This window comes from Punica granatum, chromosome 8 (genome assembly GCF_007655135.1).
Source record: "Punica granatum isolate Tunisia-2019 chromosome 8, ASM765513v2, whole genome shotgun sequence".
NCBI classification, from domain to species: Eukaryota; Viridiplantae; Streptophyta; class Magnoliopsida; order Myrtales; family Lythraceae; genus Punica; species Punica granatum.
This window is the reverse complement of record NC_045134.1, coordinates 15,222,418-15,237,607: the sequence shown is the minus strand read 5'-3', so window position 1 is coordinate 15,237,607 and position 15,190 is coordinate 15,222,418. Positions and strand designations below refer to the sequence as shown.

Here is a 15,190-nt window from a genome sequence, read left to right as displayed (position 1 = left end):
ACTGCGGATATGATCGAACATCAGCCTTTTGTGTCCCCAAAGGATGTGATAAAGTTGGCCATTAAGGTCCGAAGGCAGCGGAAACGTGGCCAACTAACTACGCCACAAATGGTCAACCTAAAAGCTGATGATTGCTAGGTCCATACCCCAGGGTCAGCCTCAAGGTGGAACGAGCCACGAAAGGAAGATGAGGGTTCGCTCAAGTCTCAAGCTGAGTCGGCCAAGGTGAAGGAGAAGGAGGTCGATCCACAACCCCCCGATCAGTACCGAGACTAAGTGCCTTGAATTTCATGGATTCAGATACTTTACCTCCGAATTCCCCAATTGGCGAGAGGTGACCATCCAGAACCCTCACGCTGTCGAAAGTGAAGTTGAAGAGGCCGTTGAAGATGTTTGTGGAGTTACGAGTAAGGAGAAAGTGGAATTTGCTGATGAGGGTGAGAAGCTCAAGGCTAAGCAAATCGTGAGTTCGGAATCAAAGTTGGAAGAACAATGGGAGTGTTTGGAGAACATTCCAAAGGTACTGATTTCAAACTCTCCAAAACAAGTCTTGAAGGAACCCATTTTAAGCTTAGCCCAAGAGGAACTTCAGGAAGAATTTGCTATTGAAGATCTATTGTTGGTGTTTCGTCCAGTGAAACCTGAGATACCTGAAGTGCACATGACTCTGTTGAGGAAGGGGCAATTCAGCCAGAGAGTTGATCGGTGAGGAAGAATAGAGAATCTGATCTATGAAAAATTACAAGAGAGAGTTCGTACAGAAAAGTTGATCATTAAGTGGCAAGCTAAAAAGAACCGAAGTGCACACATGAAGACTAGGAGAAGATTGATGAAGACTCGAGGACACATCTTTTTCCAACCGAGAGGGGGTGATGTGCTTTAGATTGCAGCACAACACGTATTCGAACTTTCGGGTCCAAATGCGTATTTTAGAAGATTCTGGAACAAGAATTTAGCTTAATTAGATATTAAGTTTCATATATTGCTATGATATAGTTTCCCTTAATTAGATATTATTTCCTATATTAGCTTGAGTTAGTAATCTTAAGTTTCATATTTCAGATTGTTTCCTTATTCTATTTTAGGAAAGTAATCTAGAGAATATTAGATATCAATTTCCTAATCTAGAGTCAAGGGAGGTGTCTTCCCTATATATACATATATATGCTAGGAGGAGATCTGAAAAAAGACGAATTTGATGAATATTTTGAATAAAATTGCCTAGAGCGTTTCCTCTCTTTTCTTATCTGAACAAGTTCCTTATTTAGTGGCAAAAATCCCGATTCTTATCGTTTATCTTTGAGCGTGGCGAATTAACCCGACTTTTCTTACTCATGGCGAGTCATCTTAACGAGTGAGTTTTGTTGGTTCTACCCTCCACCCTTCTTTCTTACCCAGTTCTGGTTCGTGAGCCTATCAAATGTAGACAACAATATTTGGTATTTCAAAATGAGATTTTAAGGAAGAGATAACTTTCAAATTTTCAGTGTTTGCTTTACGACAATACTAGAATTCTACTTTGACATAGTGGAGATGTTCTTCATGATTATGAAAAGAAATTCATACTTTAAATTGAGGCAATTTTAGTACTTTATATTATAAAACGTATTAGAAATTTTATATTTGTTGAATTAACTGTTTTGCAAAACAACACTTCCACGCTCAATTGCAAAAGTCGAAAAGTTTTATTTGTAATCTCAAAAGAAAAAAAAAAGACTCAATCATTCTTCAAGCTCTCCAGTATCGAGAGTAAAATATACACACTAACAAAAATATATATCCTCAAACCTTAAGAGAAAAATAAAAGGAAAAGAACTACATAGCCAATACGAAGAATTGGTTGGATTCTTACTTTGTGACTTCGAGTTAATAGAATATTATGACACTAATTGTCAATTCAAATATAGATTATCAAATGTAGATATTCGATAAGGAGCCGAGAAATAAATGAAAAAGTTGACGTAGCAAGCTATTATCGAATGAACGGAGGTCTCTCATCGCTCGAGCCTCGGAGCCAACTTTAATATAATATAATATAGTAATGGTAAGATCGGAATTAATTTTGGGAAGGAACGTATAACTTGTAAATTGCTAGAAAAGTATAATTTGTAAATTGCTAAGAGTATCGATTCCCATTTAATCATTAGGGTAAGCACTATGTTTGATCAATTTGTAAATAGTAATTATGAATGGTAAGTCTTGTATTTGATTAATTTGTAAATGGTAATCACGTCCCCATTTAATGGAAATCAATAAATTGGTAGGAAAGCAATTAAGAGGAAAGAATCCGATTGCAATTAATCAATTCGATTGGATATAATTTATCAAAAGAAATAATTGCATATATTTACATTAAAGAAGCGACTGAAAAGCCATTCGATAAGGAGCCAAGAAAGGAGTGAAAAAAGGTGACGTAGCAAGTTATTATCGAATGAACGGAAACTTCTCATCGCTGAAGCCCAGATATTTAGCTATAATATAATATAAATAGATAGACTGATTTTATATAAATAGATGCACACGTAGTACGGGTTACGCCTCTAGGAAAGAAGGTAAAGTATATATATATATATATATTTTAAAAAAACCATAACTAGTTGATTCACGCGCGTTATGCGGTAACTTTTCATTTTTTACAATATAAATAATTAACACATATGACTTGCAAATGAATATAAGTAAAAATATATAAAAAGATAGCCACATAAGTAAACTATGATCACAATAAACAAATACGTATGCTTGACATATAAAGCAAACAATATGCTTATAAAGAGACATAATATTGTAATATGTATAAGTGCATAGTGAATAGAAAGATGACATATAGAATGAATTTTGTATGGTATTTAACCATATTCATCGAGCATTTCAGGCACGCCTCTCCATGCCACGTGGCGTACGAAGAGAAGTGCCTTGTGTTTCTCCCCAGTGGAGCATGTCCCGCGCGTTTTCACTCGCGGTGATAGGTATCTCTGCAGAGTGACCCAAAACAACCACTTATGATTATGTCAAAAAGCTGCTAGCAACTTTTACCTTTTTTTAAGGGACTAGTCCAGCCACGTGACATGCAGCGGGTCACACAATTACTTTTTTTCCCCTAAAAAGTGGGGCTTTTTAACTATCGAAAAAAAATGTAAGACTACAATAGAGACTCTATCAAAGACCGACCATTGGAGTTTCTAATCTCTCTTTTTCTGAGGTTGTCTCTCATCTATGGGGTCCCTATGTCGCAAAAATGGGGCTCACTTCAGAGACTCATAGAGAGACTAAGGTTGGAGATGGTCTTATAGATGATTTAGCGCATTGAACTTTAAGCATATGATGTATTTCGATAAGTTCTTTTGGATCATTGAAAAAATTTTGAATTTTCAAAAACAATTTATTATATATTATTACATGCAAATAATTTAGATAAATTTTTAATATTCGTTGAATAAAATATCAATAAAATATAATATAAATTTATTTAATTTAAAATGAAATATCAATTGACGTGGAGCTTAAAGTCATCAAACGAATAACTTCTTATTAGGAGTTGAGAACTTTCAAATGGACCACCCATGATTCTACCATTCCGTTTATATATATATATATATATATATATATATATATATATATAGATATGTATAAGCATTACCATAGCTTGAAGGAAAAGGAAAGAAGGCAAGGGCAAAATGCAGGCATAAGAAGATGATGGGGAAGGGGAAATTGATTGGAGGCGCACAAAGGAGACAAGGAGGCCCCACTCGGATCCCCCCACCAGCTCCAACCCTTTTCCCCTTCTTCCCCTTCTTCGTCGGCTTCCTTTTCCAACGACACACCCAACTAAAACCCCAAGACCAGAGTCTTCCGCGTCTCGTCGCTATCTCTCTCTTTGATTTTCACTCCTAAGACCGAGAATTCACCCATGCAGAGTGATTCCGGAAGTGGGTCAGCGTCGACGGTGTCTAGGGAGGACAATCTTGCCCTGTCTTCCGAGGATTCCTCCTCAACCCCGGATGATTGCGGCCTCGGCCTCAGCCTCGGTCTGTTCCTCGGGATTGGCAACGGGGCGACCATGCAGAGGCCGGGTCCCAAGATTCTGACGGCCTATGACTTGCCCGGCGCGCTCTGCTCCTCATCGGCTTCTTCCACGTTGAGCAGAGTCAATGGGATTGCTGGGAGCAAAAGGACCGCCGACTCCGTCTCCCCTTCTAATGCTTCCAGGTCTTTTTCTGAGAATTTCCCGACAACTAAACGGATCTCTTGAGTCATCGTCAGTGTCTGCTTCAGATTCTGCTTAGTTCTGCTTGTGCTTGTCATGCTAGTTTGCGAATTATGCTTTGCTATACTTTGAGATATGTAATCGGGATACAATTGCATTAGGTGGGTGACCTAGGTATAGAAATGGACCTATAGAAGGGCTAAACATCGTGAGAAAGGGAAGTTCTCGGCTCATTGCCACTTGTCATGAATCTAGGATTGTCGTTCTCTGGAGTTATTGCTGCTGTGATATGTATGTTCGAATTGTTCATGTACCCCGGACTGTCTGAGCTGGTTATAAAGCCTAGTGCTAGTCTGCTTTATGATGACTGATCTTTATTTACACGAATTGGGAGATCCTATGGCGTATTAGATCTTTTGTTCTTATTTCGGAGAACATATACGCTATTTGGAAGTCGGTGTCATTAATCTAGTTGATAATATCACTGATGGTAGATTTTTGTCTTGCGTTTCTTGTAAATCTTGCAGTCAAGTTGTGGGATGGCCTCCTATAAGAGCTTATAGGATGAACAGCTTGGCTAATCCGGGAAAATCTCCTTCCAACAAAGAATCAAACTCTACTGTTGGGAAAGATAACACCAAGAGTATTGCACAGCAGATGAAAAATTGTGGAAATGGTCGAGATTCTAACCCCAAACAGGGACTGCTCTCGAAATCCTCATATGTCAAAGTGAATATGGATGGAGTTCCCATCGGAAGAAAAGTCGATCTTTCTGTTCATGACTGCTATGAGAAGTTAGCCCACACATTGGACAAGATGTTCGACGCATCCATTGCAACTGCTAATTCGACTCGTAAGTCTTCTTTTTTGCTACAATTGCATTTCCGAAGGATTAGTTTCATGGTTCGCTCACTGAGAACTGTTTGTAGAAATTTCTATAATCTGAAAAATTTCTCCTAACTACCATATTAAACTTATCGCCATTATTAAAGTGTTGTTTTTCCTGGTTCTTCGTAGTATATGCTTGAAGTATAAGGGTCAATTTTACATATGTAACAGAGGTAGGTCAGATATTGATTAATAGCGATCAAGAAGAAAAGTAGAGTTCGGGAACTGATTGGTAAGTTTTCTGCTTAATAGAACCGACCAGAACTCAGGATGTGCAAGGGCCCCTCTCAAGGGCTAACTAATGGAAAAATCACTTTATCCATTAATGAAATCTTTCTTAGATGTCTCTCCAGCCTCTCATTCCTCCCCTTCCTCCCACTGATTTTTCTTCCTTTCAAAATTTCAACCAACTTTTAAATGTTAAAATTTAATTATGATTATTCATTTTTTGCCAAACACTGTTAACAGTTGAAGCAAACTCCAAGTCCATGTTCATTTCAAGGAATAGAATGAAACTAACAATACTAACAATTCTAGAATCAGGAGAGGAACTAATATATAATATTACCACCGGTTGAGGGATGCATCTTCATAGTATTGAGATTGGCAGAATGTCCGAGTCTCTTGGGAGCACCAAGATCCTCGAAGTTGCTGGATGGTTCATCTGGTTATGTACTTACTTACGAAGATAAAGAAGGAGACTGGATGCTTGTCGGCGATGTACCTTGGGGGTAAATTGTCTGATACCACATCCGAAACTTAATTTTCAAAGCTCTGCTTTTGCATCTAGATAGCTCTTTTTTATTGTCGTTCATGCTTACATTGTGATTTTAGATCTGGGACATGTAAACTTGTTTCTTCTTTGCTATAGCTGGTGTTTCTATGCCAGCTCGATTGAGGTAATATACACAGTGACGGCCCATATGATTTTGCTAGTATCTGGCCATTTTCTACTTTTTATTGATGCTTCGGGTGCTTTCTTCATGAACTGTGGCCACAACTAAACAAATTTTTGTTGGAGAATAATATCCATTATCCAAACATCTACCTAATGGTGGATAAAGTTCTTTTTCGAGTTGCATCCTACCGGAGGAAATTTGTGGTAAAGAAATATTTTAACTAATGTTTTCAAGTCCTGCCTCTTGCCACTTGGATTTAGTGCCAACCTGTATAGCTTCCCCAATTTGCATTTGTGATCTTGCAGCCCTTTTTGTTGGATGCTGTTACCTTCTTTTCATGAGCACTAGTAATTCCCTACGTTAACCCTTGCTTATCAAACTTGCAGCAAAGATCTCATCAACCTTGAAATCCGGGTTCTTGTTATTTGACCTCATCGTTTGTACTCCTCGTCTCCATAGTCACATGCATGCGTCAGTAGTGGTTACTTCCTAATTTGATGGTCTGGGTAGAAGAAGCACAGTACAGTTGGTCCCTGGTAGATTGATCTTCACCTTCAAACATGGAGAAGATTAAATTTGATGGACCTATTTGTCCAATTTTTCCTTGCTTTGGTCCTCGTTATTTTAATGCTGTGTAAAAAGCGAAGACATTATATGGTTTTGTGAACTAAAATTTATTCTGTTTCATTTTGAGCATACCCAATGACATAAAATTGCCCTCTGATCCTCCAAAGAGTAGCAGCAAGTAGGACTTGTTACAAATGCTACTTTCATTTGCTGTTGAATTTGAATTGCAGTCGTGTCACTGAACTTCACTCATTTCCAGGTTTTTTGTATAACCTTTCATGACTGATGAAGAATTGTAGCAAATGCACCATTGCATACATCTATAGGAGGACATCTAGGATGCCTCTTTTCTTCATTAAGTATGGTCCTTATGGTTATTGCCAATATCATCTTGAAATCCTTAAAACATATTTTGAGATAAGCAGGAGATTTCTATGATGCTTATTCGCTCTCAGCTTACTTAAGGCCCATAAATTTCTGGTGATTAGCAAATATATCTGAATCCTAGCAGCACTGGGGGGACTAGCCCAAATTAATGCAGGGTAAGAACATTCAAATCCAAAATTATGATGTTTCCGAACCCTAAGACCCTCCTTCTGTTTGCGGGCAGGTAGTTTCTGGGACTTTTGACACCGTTACCTTCTTCAAATCCAACCCTTTCGAGAGAAAAGCTTCATATTCTGCTGAAATGATCATTTCCTTTCTTGGCAAGATAAAACATTATGCTAAAATATCTGATGCTGAATAAGATTTTATCACTGCTTCGACTATCGACAAGAGTTCTGCATCCTTTGTAAATGGTAAATGCTTCAGTTGTTCAGGTGTTTAAGAAGGCCACGGTTATAAAGGTTGTTGACAATTGACTACCTTTTCTTGGTTTGCACTTTTCATATTTTCCCACAATCATGTAGTGCGAAATTATAATCATTCATCTGTGAATTAGTTGAGTAGTGACTGTAACCCTTCAATTGTTCTAGCATTCCGTATCTTAATCGCTTCTCCCCCCCCCCCCCCCCTGGAGGTTGAGGAAGTATCAAAAACTCTTGTTGCAGACTTACAGTGATCACATTCTTCTTTTTCTCCTGTCATCATGCAGAATGTTCCTTACCTCCGTGAGAAGACTGCGGATCATGAGGACTGCTGAAGCTAAGGGAATCAGTACATAGATGTGGAATGAACATATCGACTTTCATTTCTTACATGGTTTCATATGCTTTTTCTTGGATATCCTAGTGCCAACTTGAGGTGCATGCGTGGTCCCTCAAAGTGTACATTGAGACCCATCCGCAATGATGAAAAATGAAAAAAAAATGAAAAGAAAAGAAAAAGAAAGATTAGAAGCACCTCATTCCGGCTGCGAAAGCTTGTAAAGAATTGAGGAATTTGAGCTCCAATTGTTTTTTGTTTTCTGTTGATGTTGATGTTCCAGGATGAGCACTGTGCCCTTGGGTAGTTTTTCATTGTATATATCGTAGTTTGTTACTTTGCTGCCGTTCTTCTTTTCTTTGCCAAAATATAGCCTGAGGAGATTTGTCCACCGTTCGCTTTCTTATAAATACACGGATTATATTGTAAAAATCAATTTTCTTCGTTGAAAAATGAGTTCATATGAGAATGAGTTATATGAAAAGATTTCAGATATATATATATATATGTATATATGCGTGTGTAAGTAGTTCACAAAGAATATCGAAGATAAAATATCTTGATTATATTTATATCGAAATATTAAAGCGGGTATATTGTTCATTCACTTCCATGTTTACGAAGTTCAAACTCCTAATATCCATGATATTCACAATCTCATTCTAAGATTCTTCGTTTTCCATAATTATTGCCACTTTTACTGCAGCAGCTCAAAAGATCAGATTCAACTTAGCGTTGATAACTTGATACTCAAATCTTTCAGCGTATGTCCCTTTAAAGTGCTATGACAGGAATGATGCGTTTTCCAATGATTAAAAATATTAATCGCGACTCCAATTTCAAAAGAATATCACTTCAATTTATTTTATAGTTCGATTACGCGTACAATGCACCTTCAAATTATTCTAGGAAGGAGTTGTTCTCTGGGATTATACTTGGTAAGCTTCAATGGGGCTGATGTGAATGCCATTTTGCACACGAGGCATTAGTCTTGGAAGGCGATGCCGGAATCTATTGAATGTTCAGGAGGATATGAAATCAATTGCTAAAAAACTGTTGTAACTTCCTTGCAAAAGAGGACCAAATTCACGTACCCACGTAGATACATTCGAACCCAGTTGATTTACGGAGCACCGATACGGACAATATTAAGTACAGAGAAGAATACTCTAAAATAATTCTCACTGGTCATTCTGCTACACTAGGCCATTTACAGGGGAGGGGCTGAAAATTGGCTTCTCATTGTTAATATCGTTTCCCGAGCCGATGCTGTTGCTGCTGCTTTTTCGCCGAGGCTTTGCCTCTCCGAGCATCATTATGACATCTCTCATGGACGGTCGATCTCGGGGCAGCTTGGCAGTGCAAAGGAGTGCAATTCTAAGGACTAAAAGCATCTCCACTTGAACATGCTGGCAGTTCCCTATATTTGGGTCCAGGGTCTCCTCTAAGGCTCTGTTGTCTCTGATCTTTCTCCGGATCCACTCCATGATGTCGACAGATTCACCGAACTCTGAGTCTAAAGGCCGCCTTCCCGTCACGAGCTCCAACAGTACTATTCCAAAGCTGTATATGTCGATCTTCTCATCGACCTTCAGTGTATACCCGTATTCTGCCATCGAATTACGGAACAGTTTAATGTGAATGTTGCTTGAGAAAGAAATCAATTATTTGTCAGTCAAGGTAGTAGTAACTCACCTGGTGCTATGTATCCGTACGACCCAGCAACCATTGAAACAGTCTCATTCTTTCGGAGCATCATCTTTGCCAACCCGAAATCAGCAATTCTTGCATCCAGATTAGCATCAAGCAAAATGTTGCTCGATTTCACATCCCGGTGAATGACTGGAGGGTGACAGTCGTGGTGGAGATAGGCTAGCCCCTGCGCGACTCCCACTGCTACGTTGTACCTGGAAACCCAGTCCACGAGCAATTTCCCTGCCTGTTTCCCATGCAGGGCCTCTCCGAGGCTACCATTGTGCATGAACTCGTACACGATCATCATGTCCTTATTGTTGTGTAGGAACCCGAGCAAGCGCACAATGTTCCGGTGCCTCAGCCTTCCCAACAGCTTGACCTCTCCCACTAGGTAGTCACTGTGCCCGACCTCCTCGATATCATTTCCTGACCTCCATAGTTTCTTCACCGCCAGGACTGTGCCCAACCTGGGAATCTCAGTCTTATATACCATTCCTGTTGCACCCATTCCGATCACGTTTGGTTCCCTGATGCTGGAGAGGATATCAGCGGTTGTGAATCCCAACCTCTGGAATGCCATGAGTCTCCAAGGCCACTCTTCCTTGTCCATCTCAAGCCTCTCCTCAAAGCAGTTCCCCTTTGAGTACCACCTTTGATATATCGCTCGAGCACTGAAAAGGGCAACACCAATGGCAAGAGCTGAGGAAATCCCGATGATCCATCCTGCAAGCACATGCTTGGAATGCAGGCTGTTCTGTTTAGAAGTCAGCGCAGAACTTCCGGGGCAAGGAGGGAGGACACCACCACAGAGACCCACATTTCCCACAAGATCATTGGGATTTATAGTCCTTAACACCCCGTTGAAGGGGACTGGACCTTCAAGCCGGTTATATGAGACATTAAGAACTTCCAAGGCCGGGGATGTTCCGAAATTCTCGGGTATTCCGCCAGTCAATGAATTATTTGATAGATCCAGGATAGCCAGGGTGGGCATCATAGCGATTGCCGTTGGGATCTCACCCGTTAGATTGTTGCTCCTGAGATTCAAGTTCACCAACTTCTCGCATGAAGCAATGCTCGCTGGGATGCTTCCCGATATGTGGTTCCAGGAGAGGTCGAGCACAGCAAGAGAAGGGCAGTCCTGGAACTGATCTGGGATTTCTCCAAATAAATTATTGTTCGAAGCAGAGAATGTCTGAAGGTTAGGAATTGAGAGAATTGTGGAAGGTAGAGAGGACCGGAGGAGGTTCCGGGAGAAGTCAATGAAAGAGAGTGAGGTTGAGGATGCAATATCATTCGGGATATCACCTGTGAGGCTGTTATTCGCCAGTTCAAGTCTTTGCAGCTTCCCAAGCCTGCCGAATCCCGAGGGAATTGTGCCTGATAGAAGATTGTTTTGTATTCGTACCCGAACCAATGAAGAACACCTTGATAGGCTCGCAGGTAGGGGACCAGTGAATACATTATTGAAAAGAATGAGCTTCGTGAGGTTTCCTCTGCTGCACAAGCTTGCCGGAACCTCGCCAGAAAATGAGTTGGATGAAACATCGAGCCACTGCAATGGCGAGCTTCTCCCAAGATTGCCTGGAAGTGGGCCGGAGAAGGAATTGTTCCACAGCTCAAGCACCTGTAGTTGAGCCAGCTCTCCTAGTCCAGAAGGAATCGAGCCGGAGAGCTGATTGCACATCAAATTTAACAGCTCCAAGTTCTTCAGCTCGGCGATTCCCATGGGGATTGCACCTGATAACTGGTTAAAGGAGAGATCAAGCAATTTCAAAGAGGAGATGTTTCCAATGGACGAAGGTATATCTCCCTCGAAGTTATTGTTATATAAGAATATTGTCTCCAGCATTTGAAGCCTCCCTATCTCAGCTGGAATTTCACCCCCAAGATTACCAACAGCCAGATCAAGATACGTCAGATTAGTGAGATTCCCGAACTCTTTGGGAATTCCACCATCGAACTCGTTGTAGCCGAGAATTATGCTCTCGAGTGAAGAAAGCTGCCCGAGCTCTGGTGGTATCTGCCCAGTGAGGTTGTTCCCGGAAAGTCCCATAAACTTGAGCATCTGCAAGTTCTTGAAGGATCCCGGGATTGACCCCTGGAGGAAATTCCCCCGGAGATCCAAGCTCTCCAAAGATGTCAAGTTGCTGAGATCCTTGGGAATGAACCCTGAGAAGTTATTACTCGAGGCATTCAAGTACGTCAGGCGGAACAATCTCCCAAACCCAATGGGGAACCGGTCCATGAACAGATTCTGGCTCACGTCGAGGCTGCTGAGCGAAGTGAGATTCGTCAATGATCCTGGGAACTTAGAGAACGCATTGCAGCATATATTGAGAGAGGAAAGACCCTTTAGCTGGATGATATCGTCGGGTATGGTGCCGCTGAGGTTCCAGTGTGAGAGGTCAAGCCTCTCCACAACGTGGTCCGAGTTGCATTGGACCCCTGGCCAGTTGCAGTGGCCGGTGAATGTAGCATTGGCATTCTGCGGCAGCTTCCAGTCACGGAGGCGGTTTAGAGGATCGGTAAGAGCATCTCTCAGTGGCAGCAGAGCTGACACTTCACCATCACCACCACTGCTGCTCGACGGAGCGGCCGAATCGAAAGATGAGCAGAGAATGCAACAGAAGAACAAAGACAGCAACTGGGTCTTGCCCAGCATATTGAGTTGAATCAAATTGGACCCTTTTCAGAATCTATTTCTTCTCCTGACCACTCATTTAGTCATTCACTCAGTCAGCCTTCCCTCACTTCTGGGTATGTGAAGGAGTGGAGTGTTGTGGTTGTGGGACAGAGGAAGAGGATGGTGTTAGTTAATGTACAAATGGGTTTTAGGGATCTTAAACATTAATTAAAGCGGCATAAGTGAATGATTGGTTTCTCATAATTGAGCTCGTGACGTCTTGATGCAATGGAAATACTGCAACAGGACAAACAACGGGATGTGATGCAACTGTAAATTGATTTTTAGTGGACAGACTTTTACGGACAAGGAAATCAAAACTCGTAAGTCGTTTCCTGATCAAACCAATATTCGAATAAATTTAGTCTCATAGAATAGGCTGAGAATCCCGTGATATGAGAAAAGGAAAAAGTACTGCAACAGCACTGGGTGTGATAGGAAAGGATTTGGACTTATTGGAAGCTTCCCCGACATGAAACATGGGCTGAGACGACTAAACTGAGGGTGAGAAGAATGTGCTCTTTCTTCCATATCCTTCCCCGCAACACCACACCCACCCCCCACCCGACCACCCGACCACCCCCCCTCCTCCTCCTCCTCTAATGTTACTGTACTTAGTAAAAAAAATGGTCAGACTCATTGTATTGATCCCATTTCCTCCCTCGCATCACTTTTAGTTCGGTTAGTAATATGACCATTCAGAGCGAACACTAGGATTTTCCTCGTCTTTATTAATGTACATTTTTATATAGTCAATTTTCGATTTACAGATTTATGAGATTTAATAGCAATTAAATTTAGGATTACACAGAAGCGAAGCCTATCGCCACGCTGACCATCAAATATGAGATTGGGCCTCTTCACACGACTCCAACTGTCTCTTATTCATCTCAATCAGTGAACTGCGGGTTATTTGGTTTTGTCGATCATGACAAAGTTTCCTTTCACGGTATTCGAGGAGCAGAGCTCTATTCAGGTGATAGGTCGGCGTCGCTCTAAAATATCATTCGCTAAACAGTGACGGACGAGTCACTGACATCGAAACTCCAGGCGGGCGAATGGCAGAAATTAAAGTTTACCTTGGAATCTAGTCTACTCCAGTGTTAACTGTATCTTCTGCCATATTAGGGCGTATCAAACAAGAGAATTTAAACAAATAAAAAATGTTGACGGATTAAACTTAGGGTTAGAATGTCGTCAAAGGTTACCTTTCAGGGGAGCTTAGGAAAGGGGCATTTTTTTGCTAATAGGGGGCATTGGTGTGAGAAGCAGCAGCCTGATCAAATGATTAGGTTAAATATTTCCATAATATTTAACAATTTTCACAATGTATAATCTTTTTTCGCCCCTGCCAAAGGGTAACTTCTAAGGTATGACATTGACAAGCATTCAGGAATTTTATGCGGACAGAGATCTACATGCGATCAACTGATCCACAAGCAACCCTTTTTTCTAGTCCTTTTGGTTTCGAACACTTTTTGATTTATTTATTTAATGAAAAAGAACCTTTCCTACTCGTCTTAAGTCTAAGCGATCCACCGAAAACGATGGACTACGATTAGAATATTAAGTAAGAGCAGCAGATCTGAAGCTAGCATGGCCCATCATCCAGATAAATTAAATAAGAGAAGGATCAATCAAACTAAGAATATAGAAAGAGCAGATAAGTCGAGTAACTAATTGTTTATTTAGGATGAGAAAATATGAGAATCTACCCATGTTATACAGAAAAAGCAAAAAAAATATATATGCAGTGATTGACAGCAGAACTTTCTTATTCTCAGGCAACAATAATTTTAATTTAACAAATAGTTGAGCCAAATTTTTAGTTAACTCCCTTTTCTTATGAGGAAGGGGCCTTGGCGCAGTATTACAAATAGGCGACCCAAAACCATGAAGTCTCGGGTTCGATTTTATCAGTGGGACTTCCATGCCTCTCTGTTTAGCTTCAGCTATTCTTGCAGTAGATTATAGGTTTCACTTATAGCCCAAAAAAAAAACTCATTCATCTTCTTCCTCTTTCTACCTTTTGTCTTAGGTTGAGATGTGAATTGATGGTGAAAATAAATAGGTCAAACAGATCGTACAAATTCATCATGTAGTGTTATTTTGTAGAGGAGAATTTAGAGAAGTTGTGACAATGAATATCTTTCGAGGCAAATAATGTATACTTCGGAACATGTTATTTCAATTTTAGTAGTGAAAAGGAACCAAATGAGTGCTAAGTATTCTTTTACATGTTCCAAAGTATACTTTGGAACCAAATGAATAAATATGGGCAGAACATGATCATCAATTAAATTGCATAGTATTCTTAATTGAAATAATTTTATTGGTTCTTCCTCACCACATCATTATGAGGTAGGATCATTTAATATTTTCTTCTGATTATGTAGTTGATGAGATGACTTGTATATATATGTGCACATATATGTATATTGTGGTTTGCAAACAGAAAACTAAATGAATATTTCTTGTTTATACTTTGTGTTTTGGACAATAAATGAGTAATCATTCGCAGCTATAAAAAAGAAACGGTATAATAGCATTTTTTGTTACTTGACAAGGGCGTCAGCTCTTCTCAAGAAGCTCACAAGCCCAAAAGTTTACGGAAAGATTGGAGAAAACACGGGCACCGTGATTCAAAGTCGCTCAAATTGTTAAGATTATTACAATTTTATTTCTAGTGACTTGTGACTCAGTTTAGTCAATATATATTTCTAGATAAATTCTAATAATGTAGCAAGGGTGCAATGGTCCTTTTTAAGTCTGTCGAGAGCCACATGCTATGGTTGGTTGAAGAATACACTTAGATCAACCTATATCATCGGGATTATTCATCAGAGAAAAAACAAAAAGAATTCTCATGGAGATACAATCCAATTTCCATAGCAAAAATGGAGTACTGTGATATCTAACATGGTGAAGGATAAAACTTTTCCATCTGGCCTGGCAAATTTAGTTAGAATATGAGAAATTAAGAAAATTTGGTTAATCGTCCCCAAAACCAAAACAAGGTTGACAAACCGAAAGAAAGGAAAGAAGAGAGTGTCGAAAATTGTTATAATTCAGAGGTGTGGCAGCCCACAAACTTCCATTCCT

General features: G+C 40.1%; 2 protein-coding genes across 4 annotated transcripts; one reads left to right on the top strand and one right to left on the bottom strand.

Annotated features, from left to right (window-relative positions):
- Positions 1–3,644: 3,644 nt before the first annotated feature.
- On the top strand, positions 3,645–8,047 carry LOC116188414 (auxin-responsive protein IAA11). 3 transcript variants are annotated; one of them, XM_031517759.1, is made up of 4 exons: positions 3,645–4,209; positions 4,735–5,060; positions 5,706–5,826; positions 7,658–8,047. In XM_031517759.1, the coding sequence occupies exons 1-4, from the start codon at positions 3,911–3,913 to the stop codon at positions 7,725–7,727; spliced, it is 816 nt and encodes a 271-aa protein (XP_031373619.1). In that variant the 5' UTR covers positions 3,645–3,910; the 3' UTR covers positions 7,728–8,047. The 3 variants fall into 3 exon arrangements, with proteins under 3 accessions (XP_031373619.1, XP_031373620.1, XP_031373621.1); XM_031517760.1 differs by lacking the exon at positions 7,658–8,047 and having other exon boundaries at positions 5,633–5,754; XM_031517761.1 differs by lacking the exon at positions 5,706–5,826 and having other exon boundaries at positions 3,646–4,209.
- Positions 8,048–8,749: 702 nt separating this feature from the next.
- Positions 8,750–12,233, bottom strand: LOC116189005 (MDIS1-interacting receptor like kinase 1). Its single transcript, XM_031518486.1, has 2 exons — positions 9,403–12,233; positions 8,750–9,316 (listed from the first exon to the last, which is right to left on the bottom strand). Exons 1-2 carry the CDS (start codon positions 12,065–12,067, stop codon positions 8,904–8,906), a joined length of 3,078 nt encoding a protein of 1,025 aa, XP_031374346.1. The 5' UTR covers positions 12,068–12,233; the 3' UTR covers positions 8,750–8,903.
- Positions 12,234–15,190: the final 2,957 nt, after the last annotated feature.

Coding starts and splice junctions, on each gene's coding strand:
- LOC116189005 (XM_031518486.1), bottom strand. CDS start 12,067: ATGCTGGGCAAGACCCAGTTGCTGTCTTTGTTCTTCTGTTGCATTCTC. Junction 9,317..9,402: donor GTACGGATACATAGCACCAG/GTGAGTTACTAC, acceptor ATTCGATGGCAG/AATACGGGTATACACTGAAG.
- LOC116188414 (XM_031517759.1), top strand. CDS start 3,911: ATGCAGAGTGATTCCGGAAGTGGGTCAGCGTCGACGGTGTCTAGGGAG. Junction 4,210..4,734: donor TCCCCTTCTAATGCTTCCAG/GTCTTTTTCTGA, acceptor TAAATCTTGCAG/TCAAGTTGTGGGATGGCCTC. Junction 5,061..5,705: donor TGCAACTGCTAATTCGACTC/GTAAGTCTTCTT, acceptor TGAGATTGGCAG/AATGTCCGAGTCTCTTGGGA.